Genomic DNA, 16,457 nt, shown 5'->3' with positions numbered 1-16,457 from the left:
TTCTAAGTTGTAATGCCTCAAAAGTCAAAATGACTTGAGCAGTATTTATATTTTAAATTATTCCACTAATTCATTGTTTTGTATCATCATGGCCATAACATTTCTATTAACATTTTCAAGAACAGTCCTCCTTGGGATTTCCTAAGACCACTATCAGATTAAAAATTGCACATAACTCCTCAATTTTTAAAATGTTCATTTTCTTTAAAATAAAGAGTTAAAAATTACAAGCCTTTTTAAGAGATAGTGAATAAGCGTCCTAACAAATATCAGAAATCTGTGCCTTTGCCTCTGATGTTGGCCTCTCTCTGAAAAGTCCTTTCTATCATCCAACTTAAGAACTTTAACTCAAACTCCAACAACCATCTTGATGCACACACTTGTTGTGGTTTATTTTAAGTGCATAGCTAATCTCAAGCAAGATTCATCTCTCATTTCATCTGGGCCCTGATAGCAACTACTGCTTAGAGAAGGTGTGTTTAAAGAGAGAATTCGTTATTTGCTTCTGTATGTGTTTCCCCTACTAGACTGTAAATTTTTATTTTTTTAATTTATTTTTGAGAGAGTCTCGCTCTGTCACCCAGGTTGGAATTCAGTGGCACAATCTCGGCTTCCTGCAACCTCTGCCTCCAGGATGCAAGTAATTCTCATGCCTCAGCCTCCCAAGTAGCTGGGATTTCAGGCATGCGCCACCATGTCCAGCAAATTTTTGTATTTTTAGTAGACACAAGGTTTCACCATGCTGGCCAAGCTAGCCTTGAACTCCTGACCTCAAGTGATCCACCCACCTTGGCCTCTCAAAGTGATGGGATTACAGGCATGAGCTACTGTGCCCCGCCTGGACTGTAAATTTTTAAAGAAATACAACTGTGGTTTATTCATCTCTATATCCCCAGAGTCACCTGTTCCCCATATCTAGTAGTCAATAAATTATTGTGGAATGAAATACCTTTTTTAGAGACAGGGCCTAACTCTGTGGCCCAGGATGGACTACAGTGGTGTAATCACAGCACACTGCAGCCTCAAACTCCTGTGTTGAAGCGGTCCTCCTCCCTTAGCCTCCCAAGTTGCTGGGACTACAGGCAAGCACCACCATGCCTGGTTAATATTTTGTAGAGATAGGGTCTCGCTATGTTACCTGTTCTTGAACTCCTGGCTTCAAGCAATCCTCCCTGCTCAGCCTCCCAAAGTGTTGGGATTACAGGTGTGAGCTATCACACCCAGCCTTGAAATAACTTTAAACAACCAATGACCATTTTTTTCTGTATAGGTTTATACTGCCTTGAGACAGAGTCAATAATTGAGATCAGCAAACCTGTAACATCTCATTATCTCTTGTCATTCATAGCTCCTCTTTGATTGGTCTTTCAAATGAACTCCCCAAATCTGGATCATTTACTAGTAGCCCAAATGCAACCTGCCCTCCCTCCAAACTCTATTGGGAAAGAGGAAGAAAAATAGAAATATATGAGAGTTCTTCATTCAAAATATTGAGATCTCCCATAATCTTTCAAAATGGAGGTGGTTCTCTGGGTAGAAGATGCTCACCAGCGAAAGGACCTTAGGTACACACTAGGTGGAGGAATCTCTTACCCTTCCATAGGAAAGTCACTGTACATGATGGGAATCTATAGGGCATGTCAGAAGCTCAATGACAGGTCCTGTGAGTTGAGCTGAGTAGCAGAAGCCTTGGTCTGGAGGGACAGTCATTTCTTGACTAACAAGACATCTGATCCCTGAGACTTTTTAAATACCGTAAGTTTAAAAGGAAAATGGTATGTAATGAAACCTGTTAGCTCACTGAAATAGAGATATTTTGAGCCAAGCCACCATCTAAAACAGCAAGACAAAGAAAAAAGAAAAAAAAAATCTTCTGAAACAATTGAGCTATCTGGGTTATGTTAGCATTAAGCTTTATAATTGCTCCTACATAATGTTGGTTAATATAAAGAGGAGTCAGAGACATAAAATGCCAAAGCATTCCATCCTAAGGTCACAACACAAACAGTTTGAATTCTATGCCTTATCAAATTTCTGGAGCTAAAAACTAACAAGTATGCAGTTTACCATACTCAAGCCACAAACGGTCCCTTCCGCTGCAGGCATAAACTTGGTCTCACACCTGTGGCCTATTCGATGGCACCAAAGCGATTTGCAAATGTCCTGAAAGAAAAAAAGGGGCTGGTAAGGGTGATATACAATAAAAACAAAAATATTCAAAGATGTTGTATACAATATTATGTTTTGGGGTAGCGGAAATCAGAGAAATTATTCAGAAAGTAGAGGCCAGTGAAGTTGGTAACACCAAAGTTAATGTTTTAGCAACTATGTAAGTGAGGGGTTTCTACAGTATCCAGATATGCATGCGTGTTTAGTAACAGCAGGTAGGTAGCAACAGTTAGAGAACACTTGGCTTGGAAGTGACAGATCTGGTTTCTCATGATAGTGATAATAATAACCATCGTGCAGAATACATCAAGATTAGAATAAAGCAAGTGTGATTCAAATCCTCATCCTGAAATGCCTGGTTTCATGCCCTATGGACATGTAAACGAATCCCTCTCAGTTGCAGTTTTCTCACCTGTACAACAGTGATCTAATGAGCACTTGACTCTATAGACTTATTCTCAAGGATAAATGAGGAACTACATGTAAAGTGATGGTTTTGCCTAGCGCATGCAGTTCTACAAAATATATCATCATTACTACCTTTTTCATCTTTTCAAAAACTGCTTTATAGTTGCTTTTTCAAAGTCCTGTGTATGCTTAACTGAAGCATTTTCTATGAGTGCTGTTTATATTTTAGTGATTGATTAATTGTACAGACACATTCTTGCTTTGTTGCCCAGGCTGATCTCAAACTCCTAACCTAAAGTGATCCACCCACCTCAGTCTCCCATGGTGCTGGGATTACAGATATGAGCCACCAGGCCTGCCCACCTTCTTCATCTCTATCGCAATTTTCAAATCTATAGACAATTAAATTCTCAAACCAGACCTATGAAATAATTTCATTCTAATGCTAGACTGTGGTACACAGAATAATGGCCCCCAAAGACATTCGCATCCTAATCCTGGGATCCTGTGAATATGTGAAGTTGTGTAGCAAAGGAGAATTAAAGTTACGGATGCAATTGAGGTCATCATCAGTTGAAATGCAGATGCAGAGACTGTCCTAAATTTTCCACATGGGCCTAACATAGTCACAAGGGTCCTCATATGGGAAAGAGGAGCTTAGAAGAGAACCAGAGAGATTATAGCTTGAGAAAGACCTAGGAGAATGTTGCTGGCTTTGAAGACGAAGGTGGGGCCATGAGCCAAGGAATGCAGGCAGCTTCCAGAAGGTGAAAAAAGCAAGAAAATGACTTCTCCCCTAAGGCCTTCAAAACCCTGCTGACACACTGATTTGGGCTCTTTCTTTCCTTCTTTCCTTTCTTTTCTTTCCTTTCTTTCCTTCCTTCCTCTCCTTCTTTCTCTCGCTCTTTCTGTTTCTTTCTTTCTTCTTCTTTTTTGAGACAGGGTCTCCCTCTGTCACCCAGGCTGGAGAGCAATGGTGCAATCTTGGCTCACTGCAACCTCCACTTCCTGGGTTCAAGCAATTCTCCTGTCTCAGCCTCCCGAGGAACTGGGATTACAAGCATGCGCCACCACATCCGTCCAGTTTTTGTATTTTTAGTAGAGACAGCGTTTCACCACGTTGGCCAGGCTGGTCTGGAACTCCTGACCTCAGGTGATCTGCCCGTCTCGGCCTCCCAGAGTGGTGGGATTGCTGGCATGAGCCACCACCATGCCTGGCCTGATTTTAGCCCTTTCAAATGTCTACTTTCAGAACTATAAGATAATAAATGTGTGTTGCCTTAAGTCACACTAAGTTTGTAGAAATTTATTTAGATAGGGAAGTAATACTTTTATTACCATTTTAGTGGTGGAAACTGAACTAATTCTTCATCTAAGCCCATTTCGCTGAAAAAACTGAGCAAGCTTTTGATGCTGTTGAAGCTTTAAAGTCACAGAGCTGGCCAGGAACAAAGACAGGCCTCAAGCTGGCCTGATTTCTGAGTCTAGTAACTTAACCACTACCCTGGGCCTGGAGTTGCCATTGATGGGTATTGGAAGGCTGTCAAATTCTCCAGGCCTCACTTTTCCAGCCTATAAAGAAATGGAACCAGATTACTTTCAGCTCTAACAGTTAAAGTTGATATTCAGAATTACGGCACTAATGGAATGTCGTGAAACATCGGGAAAGGTCAAAGTGACTCCATTTTGGTGGCCACATTCTATTTCCTAAGACAGAAATGTGAACACGTACATTTTGTGGAAAATATAAACAACCAGAGAGGAGGAAAAAAAAATTTTGTCGTTACTTGTTGTAATCCTGAAAATTCAACGAACCAGGTACCTAATTCCTCAAACACTCCATTTCATGTAAATTTTACAGTTAGAAAATATGGCAAGAATATGCTTAGAAATATTTCAGAAACACTCAAAAAAAGAAAAGCTTTCCATGGGACTGAGAAAAGAAAACATAGGGAAACCAGAGAGATATATATATATAGTAATTTTGGTCTTGTAGACCATAAAATTCTTCCCACAAAAGGAGAATGGAAGAATATTAAGGACACTACTTAGAAACACCAACACCACCAGCTGCCCCAGATATGGGCACGTGTACCATTCCCAACTCTCAATACAGCTCATAAGCTAGAATATATACATCTTCCCGTGAACCTGCCACCGACATTAGCAGAAAGAATATGGCAGCCTCCCAGCAAACTGAATGAGGGTCATCATCGCTACCTGTTGTTGTATTGAGTCACCCTGGGTTTGAGGGAAATCAATCAATGTGGGTAAGAGAGCCGCTTATGTGAAATGGGAGCATGAGAGATAGCACTGAAACGATTAAACCTACACTTAGAAAGCCTTTCAGAACTAAACTGTTTTTCTTCTTACAGCCAGGAAAAAGCCATAACCCATATCCAGTGCCTATGTGGCAGCCACCAAAATGGCCCCAGGGCAGACCAAAGAAAAGGAGGGCTAGCTGTCGTAGCCAATGCCAAGCCACAGGCCCAAGAGAAGGGGCAGCTGGAGAGAACCAGGAAAACAAAGCAAAACAAAAAAACACAGGGATTCCAGAGTGAAATAAGACAGGCTGCATGAACGTGTTATTTCTTCTGTGGTGGAGCGCAGAAGTCAAGGGTAATTATAGCCAACTACATGCTCTGACGACCATGAAAGCCCCTTGAGAAGGCTCCCTTTCAAAATAAACGCAACTCAGAATTTGAACTTTTTTTGTTTGTACCTCCCCCTCTTTTTTACCAGCATATTCAAATAACTTTCCCTTATCTATAATTCCCTGGACTTAAGTCTTAATTTAAGGGAAAAAAAACATAACCACAGAGACCCCAAGGTCTCATGTTGCCTGCATATGATTTTTTTGAACTAGGCAACATTTTAAAGAGTCCCAATGCTATCCATTATTCTGTCCTGTCACTTGCTATGACCTCCAGTTATATTCCATAGGCTGGATACCCCTTCAAGTAAAACCCGACATGCTAAAAATGTTAATGACTTTTGCAAACCAAATTTCATGAAGCATTACAAACTGAACACATCCACAATAAAAGTTCTTCATCGGCTCCTCCAAACCTGTCTCATGTTTCACTGTCCCCATCTCACTCTATGACACCTCTATATTCCCAGTAGTTCTGGTCAAAAATCTGAGTCATCTTTGACTCTTCTGTTTCTCTCACATTCTATCAAGAAATCTCCCACTAGGTTATACACATTGGCATTGCCTTCAAAATATTTCCAGAATCTAAACAATTATGGCCACTTCCACTTCTACCACCCTGTTCCAAGCCACCTGACACACAGCTCACTGCCAGGCCCTCCTCACAAGCCTTGAAGGTCTACTTTACCCACACCCTTACCCAGTTTATTTTTAACACAGTGACTAGAGCTGTATTGTCCAATATGATAGTCACTTTCTACATGTGGCTTGTTAAACCTGAATTTACATTACTTAAAATCAAATTAAGAATTCACTTCCTCAGGCATACTGGTCACATTTCAGGTTCATGTGTAGTTAGTGCCTACCATATTGGATAACAGAGAACATTTGCACCATTATAGAGAGTTCTGCTGGACGGCACTCAGCTAGGGAGAGCCTTCCAAATCAACTGAGTGTCGGTCAGCTCATGGCACTTTTCTGCTCAAAACCCTGTTATGTCTTGTCAATTCACCATGAGAAAAATCCCGAGTCTTACTTGTCATCCAAGAAGTCATATGCCCCCTTTATCTCCCTGACATTGTATGCTACCAGTTTATGCCTTGCTCACTCTGGTTTAGCCACACTGGCTCCCTGATGAGGGAGTTGAGCAAACACTCAAATCTTGCTCCCACAGTGGGTCTTTACACTGGCTGTTCCATTTCTTCAACTATCTGCATCTTTCTCTCTCTTACCTCCTTCAAGTCTTTGCCTAAATTTCATGTCCTGTGACCTTGCTATTAAAAAATTTAATCAGCCACCACCCAGTCAGTCTCCCAATTTTCCTTATCTTATTCCAAACTTATTTAGCACTATGTGGCTTCATTTACAACATCATTTACTTACTTATAAAGTTTATTGTGCTTTGTTTTCTCCCCAACTAGCCACAAGAGCACAGAACTGTGTTTTCTCTCAGATACATCCCAAGCACCTAAAACAGTGCCTGGTACAAAGTAGGCTTCAGTAAATATATTTTAGTAAATCAATACATGAATAAAAATGACAGACTTTATGATTTAAAATAGTCTTCATTTGTAATAAAGACTCTGGAATTTTTAAGGGTTTTCAAGAGTTAAAAAAGTAATAATAACATGAAAGAACCTGGCAAACAGTATATGTGAAAAAAACTGGATGATGAGTTTTCCATAAATTATTTCATTGTATCATCATTGTGGCCATGTGAGGAAAGTGTGACTGTCTCTTCAATGTGCTCCTGAGAAAATTGAGACTTAGAGAAATTAAATAAATTCTTCCAACTTCCTTTAGCAGGTAAGTCTCTAGTTGGCCTGGATTTAAGCCCATGTATGTCTGACTTTATTACCCTAGCTTTTAAGCTAAGCAATAATTTTAAAGTAAAGTTAACAATTTACAAGTAGGAGTCACCAAGAACTGCCCCAATGCCATTAAAAAAATCAACCTTATAGAGGTATGATTTATACAATAATATGCATTCACTTTAAGTGTACTGTTCTATGAATTTTGGCAGATACACCACTATAAACACCACCACATTCAAGGCAGAATATTTCCATCACTCCACAAAGTTCCCTTGTCCCCTTTTGCAGTGAATTCCCCTCTTAGGGGCAACCACTATTCCGATTTCAGTCACCAGTAGGTGAGTGCTGCCTATTCTCTTAAATTTCATATAAATGGAACCATACAGAATGTACTCTTTTGTTCAGCATGTTTTTCAGTCATCCATGTTTTTGTGTATATCAATAGTTCATTCCTTTTTATTAATAAAAGGAGTTCCATTACATGAATACAGCAAAATCTAATCTGCTTGTACATTCACCTTTTGCAGGACATGTAAGTTGTATCCAGTCTTTGGCTTCTTATGAATCAAATAGTAGCTAAGAATATTCTTGGACAAGCCCTTTTATGAACACAGGCCTTTATTTATTTCAGGCAAATACCCTGGAGTACATTTGCTGGGTCAGAGGGTAAAGGTATGTTTAACTTTCTACATTGAAACAGCTCTGCCAAACCATTTCCAAAGTGATTATGCCGCTTTATGCACTCATCAGCAATATGCAGAGTTCCAGTTGCTCCTGGTCTCTGGTATCATTTGGTGGTGTCAGTCTTTTTAATATTCCCCATGCCAGTCAGTGTACAGTGCTGCCTCATTGTAGTTTATTTTATATATTCCTGAGAGTGATTGATATTGAGTACCATTTCATGTGTTTGACTATGTGTATGTCTTCTTCTATAATATATTCATTTAGTATTTTGCTCCTCCCCTCCTTTTTGGGTAAGGGGGTTGGCACTGGTACCATTTTATGTTTTTTCTAGGTAGATAATATGAGAGGCAGTATAGTATAATGGTTAAGAGAATGTGCTACCCAGATCCAATTTTAGTTCTACCATTTGCTCATATAAAGCTTAGTAAAACATTTATTTTTCTGTACTTTAGATTCCTTATCTAGAAAATGTGAATAATAGCACATGCCCCAAAGATACGGAACTATTAATATGTATCATGTGCTTAAAGTACTATTTGATACATAATAAGCACTGAATAAATAGTAGTTATTATTATAGGATGGAAAGAGTATTTTACCCTCAATTTTCTACGAGTTCATTCACATATAGATATCACTACAATTTTGACTCTAAAATCTGGGCCTTTTGTTTTCCTGTGTACTAACACTTTCTGCCTAATCTTGATCAGATTATTTAACTTCAGTTTCCTTTCTGTTGGATTCAGGGGGGACAATAAGTAATGTTCCTGTCTCTTCCACCACTAGATAAATAAGACATTGGAGTCTAAGAAATGGAAATATAGATAATAACCTTATTACTGATAATCCTGAATTGGGGAATGTGGCTGAGATTTGTGGCCAAATAGGCCTTCTAACACTATCTCCACTGCATTAGAGTAACGATCCCTTCACACTTGCAGGTAGAGGAGGCAGACACAACTCTCCCATCCGAGGCAGGCAACCTCCAGGGTGGCAGAAGAGAAGTGTGTACCCTGCAGAGAGGTAGCACAAGAGAGAAGATGCTGAGATGGTACCGTGGCATGCCTGCTCGGAAATAGTCTTAAACTGGTCGATCAGATAAGTCACTCCTGCTTTCTTGAGGAGAGATGAGAGAAGAGGGAGAGGGGACATCTTCTACTTTATGGAAATGGGAGTGCTAAAACATGTGAGCTTTGGTTACCACTGTAAGCCCAATAAATAATACTGAGTATCTGATATGACATCCGGCACATGCTAGGCATGGCAGATACTCTCTATCAACGAAGGCAACAGATGTGTATACACAGTTAAACTGTATCACAAGTTTATAAAAGTGACACATAAGCTGGAAGTGGAGCCCAGAGAAAGAAATGTTTAAATCTCCCTGAGGAAATAAGGGGATAACACTTGAACTGAATCTTTAACAACAACAATAAAAAAAAAAAAGATTAAGCATCAGTGGGTGGCCACACAGCATACTAGAATAAGAAACATATGCAAAGACTTGTAGACATGAAAAAGGAAATATTTGGAAAACATAGAAGAACATCAACATCACTGGAGTGTAAGTGCATTGGGGAAAGTTAATAGAAGTTAAAACGTGACGCAGTAAACTTGGTATATTACAAAGTAATAGTATAATAGTATCAAATAGTATGATTCCATACTAGGAAGTTTCTAGTTATTCTCCATTCATTAATCCTGATGTCATTTCTTGAAAGAAGTGTGAAAAGAAGTTGAAAGTTAAATTTTGGGACCCCAAACTCATTAAGCCAAAGAGAAAAGTCAAGCTGGGAACTGGGTCACACAAACCTGTCTCCCCCTTTTGGTTCCTAAATAAGATGGCTTCAAGATGAAAAACTACATGCCTCCGCCATATTTTGCCCACAAGGAAATTCCTAGAGAGCTATTAAAGTTTCACCATGGCAATCAAAATTGATAGCTTATCTTTACAGGTGCAGTCACCCCAGCCCACCAGACACAAATGTATATCTGATTGATCCCCTGCCCCATTGTGTCTATATTTATCTTATGTAAAATGCAGTTTCACTGCATTTCTCCTCTGCCCCATTTGTTTTATGTCATCTTATGTAAAAAAAAAAAAAAAAAAAAAATGCAGGTTCTCTGAGCCAGACAAAGGCATGAATAACTATGAATAACTATTGTTCCATGCCCTGCTCTTATGTGAAAATTGTGTACTTCTCAATTTCCCGCCCTTTCCCCTTTAAATTTGCAGTCCTCAAAATCATCTTCAGAGAAAGGCATAGACCAGTCCCCCGGGTGCGTCCTTAACTTTGGCAGATAAATCCCCTAAAACGCTTGAGACTTGTCTCGTCATTTTTCTTGATTGACAGAAGAAATATACATGGATCCTGCTATCCTTCCAATACAATGCTCTCTAGAATGATGGGCCTGAGAACATTCACAAGAATTTAAAAATCTTCCCCACAGTTTCTACTCAGCTTCAAACTCTCAGTGGGTCTATAAAAAAACATTAAAACTGAGTTCCTGCTATGTGATAGTGACTGCTGGCTACTGAGGTACAGGGTCAGCTAAAGAGGATTCATTTGATCAGCTGCTCACTTCTAGCTTAGTAAAATAACCAGCACAGAAGCTGTCAGTCTGTGACAGCACTTGGGACCCTCTGACAAACAGCATCAGTTCACTCATGGAGTCGGTAAGCATTTCTAAAGTGCAGAATAATCAAATGGGTGCTCTCTCCACTTGTTACAAAGGGAATCCTGCTTTGAGTCTTTCCAGATAACACAGAACCATTAGAAAGATTAGCAACTCATTTTCTTGAACTCTTTGGATGAGAACAGAGATCAAGTCTGGCATGCTGAAGACACAGAAAACTCATGGCTGGGAGAGCAGGGGAAGATGGTGATGAGTGATCCAAAAGAGCCAGCCCCAGAGCCTTTACCAGGGCAGCTACTGAGGAAGAAGAGATAAATGTGATGGTGGCGATGACGCTGAAGACATAAGGAAGAGAGTTAGAAGAAACCCTATTGTTTACCGGGTGATGCAACTGTACCAAGAGATGTATCCTCACAAATGAGCCATGGAGGAACTATTATAATCTTCACCTTTCAAAGGTGAACTCTAAGGCTAAGGGAGGTTGAGTCATTTCCCCAAGCTTGTAAGAAATCTCAGAACAAAATTTAAACCTAGGTCTATGTGACTCCCAAATCCAGAGATTTGTGTGGGCAAATGTGTATGTGTGAATGTTCAAAATTGAAGACTGTCGGCCGGGTGCAGTGGCTCATGTGTCTAATCCCAGCACTTTGGGAGGCTGAGGTAGGTGGATCATGAGGTCAGGAGATCGAGACCATCCTGGCTAACACAGTGAAACCCTGTCTCTACTAAAAAATCCAAAAAAAAAAAAAAAAAATTAGCCAGGCGTGGTGGTGGGCGCCTGTAGTTCCAGCTACTCTGGAGGCTGAGGCAGGAGAATGGTGTGAACCTGAGAGGTGGAGCTTGCAGTAAGCTGAGACCACTCCACTGCACTCCACCCTGGGTGACAGAGGGAGACTCCATAAAAAAAAAAAAAAAAAAAAAAACCAAAAAATTGAAGATTGTCTAACTCAGTGATCCTCAACCTTGATTGAGCATCAGGGTCATCTAGAGCTTTTGTCAGAATATGGGTTTCTGGGTCCTAGCCCCAAAATATCTCATTCCTTAGGCCTGGGATGAGACATTTCTCACAAGTTTCAGGTCTTGCCAATATACTGCACCTGCTGGTTTGAGGACACTTTGAGAATTAGTTCCTTTTTGTTGTTGTTCTTCTTCTAATCACTATGCAACCCTGCCTTTCTAGGAGGCATGGAGGGGAAAAAAAAAGTAAAGTGAGGAGAAAAGATTAGAAACTAATAATGGGACAATAAAAGCCCTGAAGACAAACTTCACCTCTTTCCTGCGTTGCCAGAGAGGGTCTAAACTGTTTCTACTAGACAGGATGAGTAAGAAATTTTGTTGTTTTGGAAATTCCTCTTGGCTAGAGCCTGACAATATTTATGATCCTCATAGGTGTGGCCATGGGTTCAAGTTATAAGTAGGTTTAACAACAATACCAAAAGCTAAGGTATGGGGAAAACAATCTACATTCAGAATCTATCAAACAACCCTACCTTCTCCATTAACCTTACCACCATCTTCAATCATTTCTCTCTTAAGCAAGTCTTTCTCACCTTCCCTTTCCTTGTTTGATTCAATCTTTTACTTGGAAATTTTCATTTCTGTTTGCTCTGTTTCCCATGAAAGACCATCAGAATGAGAAGCTGTCTTTTAAAAACATAGTGAGGTCCCAGAAAACAATCTATTATTTAAAAAGGTTGTTTAAGCCCCACACACTGCCTGACACAGACCAGGTACCCCACAAATACATACTTCTGAAGGAACAATAGTAATTTTAGGAACCTCCTTTGTATTTCTAAAGAAAATCATACTTATTACCAACTGTGCTTTTGCTGCATAGCATGTAATAAATTTGTAATTAATAAGATAATGAATCCTTTAGAATAAAGTGAACAAGAGGCAAATCAGGATACAAACTTTTTCAACAAAGTAAATGGCTACTTACTTCTGCCAAAACCATCAACTTAACAGGCAAATAGAACAGTCTGTTAGTTTTTTTTCTTAGAGATAGGGTCTCCGTCTGTTCCCCAGGCTGGAGTACAGTAGTGCTATCATCCTTCACTTCAGCCTCAAAGTCCTCGGCTCAAGTGATCCCTCTGCCTCAGCCTCCGTAGTAGTTGGAACTACAGGTACATGCCCCTAGCCCAGCTAACTTTTAAATTTTTTGTAAAGAAGGGGTCTCACTTTGTTTCCCAGGTTATTCTCAAACTTCTGGCCTCAAATGATCCTCCCACCTTGGCCTCCCCAAATCTTGGGATTACAGACATAAGCCACTACACCCAGGCAACTTGTTAGTTTTTACATATGGTTCACCACCATTCGTGAAAGTAAGGTCCATGTGTCATGAAGGATACACCAAAAAAATGTGAATGACATCTGGAAAATATTTTAATAGTTATGCACTGAAACTGTATTAGAAACAATATGTAATCCCATATCAAACCTATGATTTGATGCATATTATTTCTTAGGACTGAAGTTATATTTTGAATGTGAATTGGTTTCTAGAAAAGCAATAAGTGAATAATAATATAGAGATAACATAACTAAAGAAGGTAGTTATTAATGACTGAATATTAATGACTGAAGTTTAGGAAACACGGGTAATAGTGACTGGTACCAGTCACCGATGAAAAGGAGGAAATTTCATGTCAACGTGTGTGACTTGTTTTGTTAAATTCTACCATTTAAAAGTTTGTGGCTTTGGGCAAGTTAAATGTACTTTCTGAGCTCCAGGTCAAAAGTAGTAATAATTCTTTTTTCTTTTTTTCTTTTTTTTTTTTGAGACGGAGACTCGCTCTGTCACCCAGGCTGGAGTGCAGTGGCGCGATCTCGGCTCACTACAAGCTCTGCCTCCCGGGTTCATGCCATTCTCCTGCCTCAGCCACCCGTGTAGCTGGGACTACAGGCGCCCACCACCACGCCTGGGTAATTTTTTGTGTTTTTAGTGCAGACGGGGTTTCACCGTGTTAGCCAGGATGGTCTCGATCTCCTGACCTCGTGATCCACCCATCTCGGCCTCCCAAAGTGCTGGGATTACAGACGTGAGCCACCGTGCCCGGCCCAATATAATTCTCACTTGAAGGGTTTTTGTGAAGATTGAGGTAACGTAAAATAAATCTTTAAGTAGAATGCCTTATGTGGGGCACAGGCTCACTTAGCAAGTACTGGAGATGATAGTAGATGGTGATGGTGATGGTGATGGTGGTGATGGTGATGGTGGTGTTGGTGGTGGTGGTGGTGGTGATGGTGGTGGTAGAGAAGGAGGAATAGGGAGAGAAAGATGAGGAAGAAGAGGAACAGGAATAGAGGGGGAAAGAGGAACTATAAACCTCCATAATTTCCATGCATTTTTCAGTTACTTAGAACTTCCATATTTCTCTTTGGATATTGGGAATAAACCAACTTAAAAATGATCCTATTTTTTAGTAAAGTTGAGACTGTAATACTGCTGTCAGTAAAATGTCATTCTTGACCAAGCGGAACAAGGTGTCTCTCATTTCTATAACCTGGACTTTTGTACTTTCCCAATTATCTTTCTTATAATTTATAATTCTTTGAAGACTTGACACAATAATCTTACTAATGTTACTCAAGATATACCTTGAATTTATATAAAATTTAAAAAGCTAGCTGCTAATAATAGTTTTCCTATATTATAAAGGGCATATAATGTATTTTGGGATGGTGATGATTTGAAATGTATTAAATTAAGAGGGAATAGGATCATATAGAGAAGAGAAGCACTGATCAGCAGTAGGTACAAACTCGTGTTCCCAGGTTTCCTAGTAGGGATAGAGTCTTCATTTAAAGAGAAATAATTTTCTACCAAGTGGTATTTAAAGCAGGCATGGTCTATGTGGATAGGCCTGGATAATTCATTGACAGTAAAATTGCCACTTAATTATCATGCCAAACAACTGACATGGTAGAGATAACCCAGACCCTAACCCTTGGCCTTGGCAAACCAAATGTTTACACTTCTGTTAGGGACACAGACACATTGCAGAGTCTTAATGTAAGTTTGAAATCACAAGCAAACATACCTTCACAAAACCAAGGCTGCATAACTTGGCTTTTGCTCCAAATTGCCATTTACACTGTGTGTCAGCATCATAAATCTGTCCTGGTAGTTTGTCCGGATATTTATACTGTCCTGCTTGCTTGGGCTCATCCACTAGACACCCGGCCTGAGGTGTGCTGTAATGACAATACATACTTATTAATTACTCTGTTGATCTGTGATCTTTCCATTTACGACAACACACCTCTGAATGCGTTCACGCAAAGAAAAATATAACATGGTTTGAGAAACAGGTATATGTTTAAAGTTCAAATCCATGTTTATGCCAAAGAGTGAGTCCTGTCTAAGAGGATGGAATGTACACAGCCAGGCAGGGTTTTACAGGATGCTGAAAATTCTAGCCATCCAAGTGATTTGGCTTGGGATTCGACGGGAGACGGGGAAGGTTAATATATTTGAAAACTCCCATCAACAATCTCATTCAACAATATCTGACAATTTGTACTGAGTCCCTGCTCTGTGGCAAACCTTAGACAGAGCACTAATGGTACAAAACAAACCAGACAGACACAGTACCTGTCTTCATGGAGTTTTAAATCAAGTATTTTTGTTTTAACAAATAATGGAGCAGAGGTCAAAGATGTACTTTAACTCACAATAAGCCTTACAGACAAAAATAAATAACATTCCTAAAGAATCAAGAGGAATAATGAACTGGGGCATGAGGCAGAAAAATTTCCCTTAGGTATGTTTGATGGAACCTGTTGAGAGCAAAAATCAGTCCTGATGGCATGGATATTCTTAGCACCTTATCTCCACTTACTTAAATAATTAAAATATGGTACCATTGAGAGGTTAATTAGCATGGTGGTTAAGTGTAATTTTGTAGTGAGATAGATGGGGGTCCTAATCAACCATGCAACCAAGACCGAGTTATGTAGCTCTTATACAGCGCATGAGTGACAATGACTCTCATAAAGGTTGTTACACAGTTCGAACAAGAAAATATAACATGTTTAATAAAGCATAGTAAGCAAAGTTAGCTGCTGCTGTTATCATTATTATAACATTTAACTACAAAAGCATTTATCTACATACTAATGGAAATTCAATCTATGTTAAGTAGATCTTAATATCAATACTTATTAATCGCATTCTTACATGAGTTGGAAAAAATAATTCTAGTCACCAAATCATGAATTTAAAACTCACAGGAAAATCTTCATGGCAAAGCTCACTAGCAAAAAGTCTGTTGATTTTTTTACTACCCTTTGGGCATATTTGGTTAGGTATCTCTAAGCTTAATATGCTTTGTGTATATATCTTACTAATTCTTTCAACATCTGCAAATAATATACAGTGGTATGGGTTAAAAATAAAGTATCAAGAATGTCAATTCCCAAAGAAATTTCACTAACATCTGGTCAAAGAGATATGGGAATAGCATCTAAGTGTCCTAGTGGGTCAACATAGATTAAAAAGGTAGGTATGTGTATATTTGTGTGTGTGTGTGTGTGTGTGTGTATTTCAAATTTGGGTTCATTGTTTAATATGAATAGTGCAAATTTCCTAACTCCTACTTTTACTAATGCAACTTAAGGGTTCTGTGTTATTAAAAGCATTTTATATAGCTACCATCCTGCTTGGCTATCACTTGGACATAAAGCTAGCTCCTGGCCATTTCAGACACAATAGTCAAACAAGAAAATGCTCTATTCATTAAAACATAAACACACACTCATACCATGTGAGCATTTTAAAAATGCTCTATGACACACTGATTGATAAGATTGAAATAATTAGTCACAGTAAAAAGACAATATACCTAGCAGCCTCTGGAAGTCACAGGGAAGAGACGGTTGAGTACACATCCTAGAGTCACAACAGATCTAAGTGTGAGTCTTCTGTCTGCAACTTACCAGCGATAGTACCTTAAACCACACAATTAACCTCTCTAAGACTTGATTTCTCAACTCTAGATTGAGGATAACAGTATTGCTGTGAGGATTGAAAGAGGAAATATGTGGAGAACATTTAGCACAATATTAGGCTTCAATATGTGGAGAACATT

General features: G+C 39.3%; 1 protein-coding gene across 1 annotated transcript in view; it reads right to left on the bottom strand.

Moving 5' to 3' along the window:
- The window catches only part of ADAMTS18 (ADAM metallopeptidase with thrombospondin type 1 motif, 18), a 189,017-nt gene that overhangs the window by 56,921 nt on the left and 115,639 nt on the right, over positions 1–16,457 (bottom strand). Inside the window, exons 8-9 of the mRNA XM_011990123.1 lie at positions 14,409–14,562; positions 2,068–2,163 (exon numbers count right to left, since the gene is read on the bottom strand). Coding sequence (XP_011845513.1) covers positions 2,068–2,163; positions 14,409–14,562 — 250 coding nt within the window. The remainder of the gene's footprint in view (positions 1–2,067; positions 2,164–14,408; positions 14,563–16,457) is intronic.

Source organism: Mandrillus leucophaeus, unplaced genomic scaffold (assembly GCF_000951045.1).
Source record: "Mandrillus leucophaeus isolate KB7577 unplaced genomic scaffold, Mleu.le_1.0 Scaffold37, whole genome shotgun sequence".
NCBI classification, from domain to species: domain Eukaryota; kingdom Metazoa; phylum Chordata; class Mammalia; order Primates; family Cercopithecidae; genus Mandrillus; species Mandrillus leucophaeus.
The sequence above is the reverse complement of the archived record's forward strand: the minus strand, read 5'-3'. Positions and strand labels throughout refer to the sequence as shown.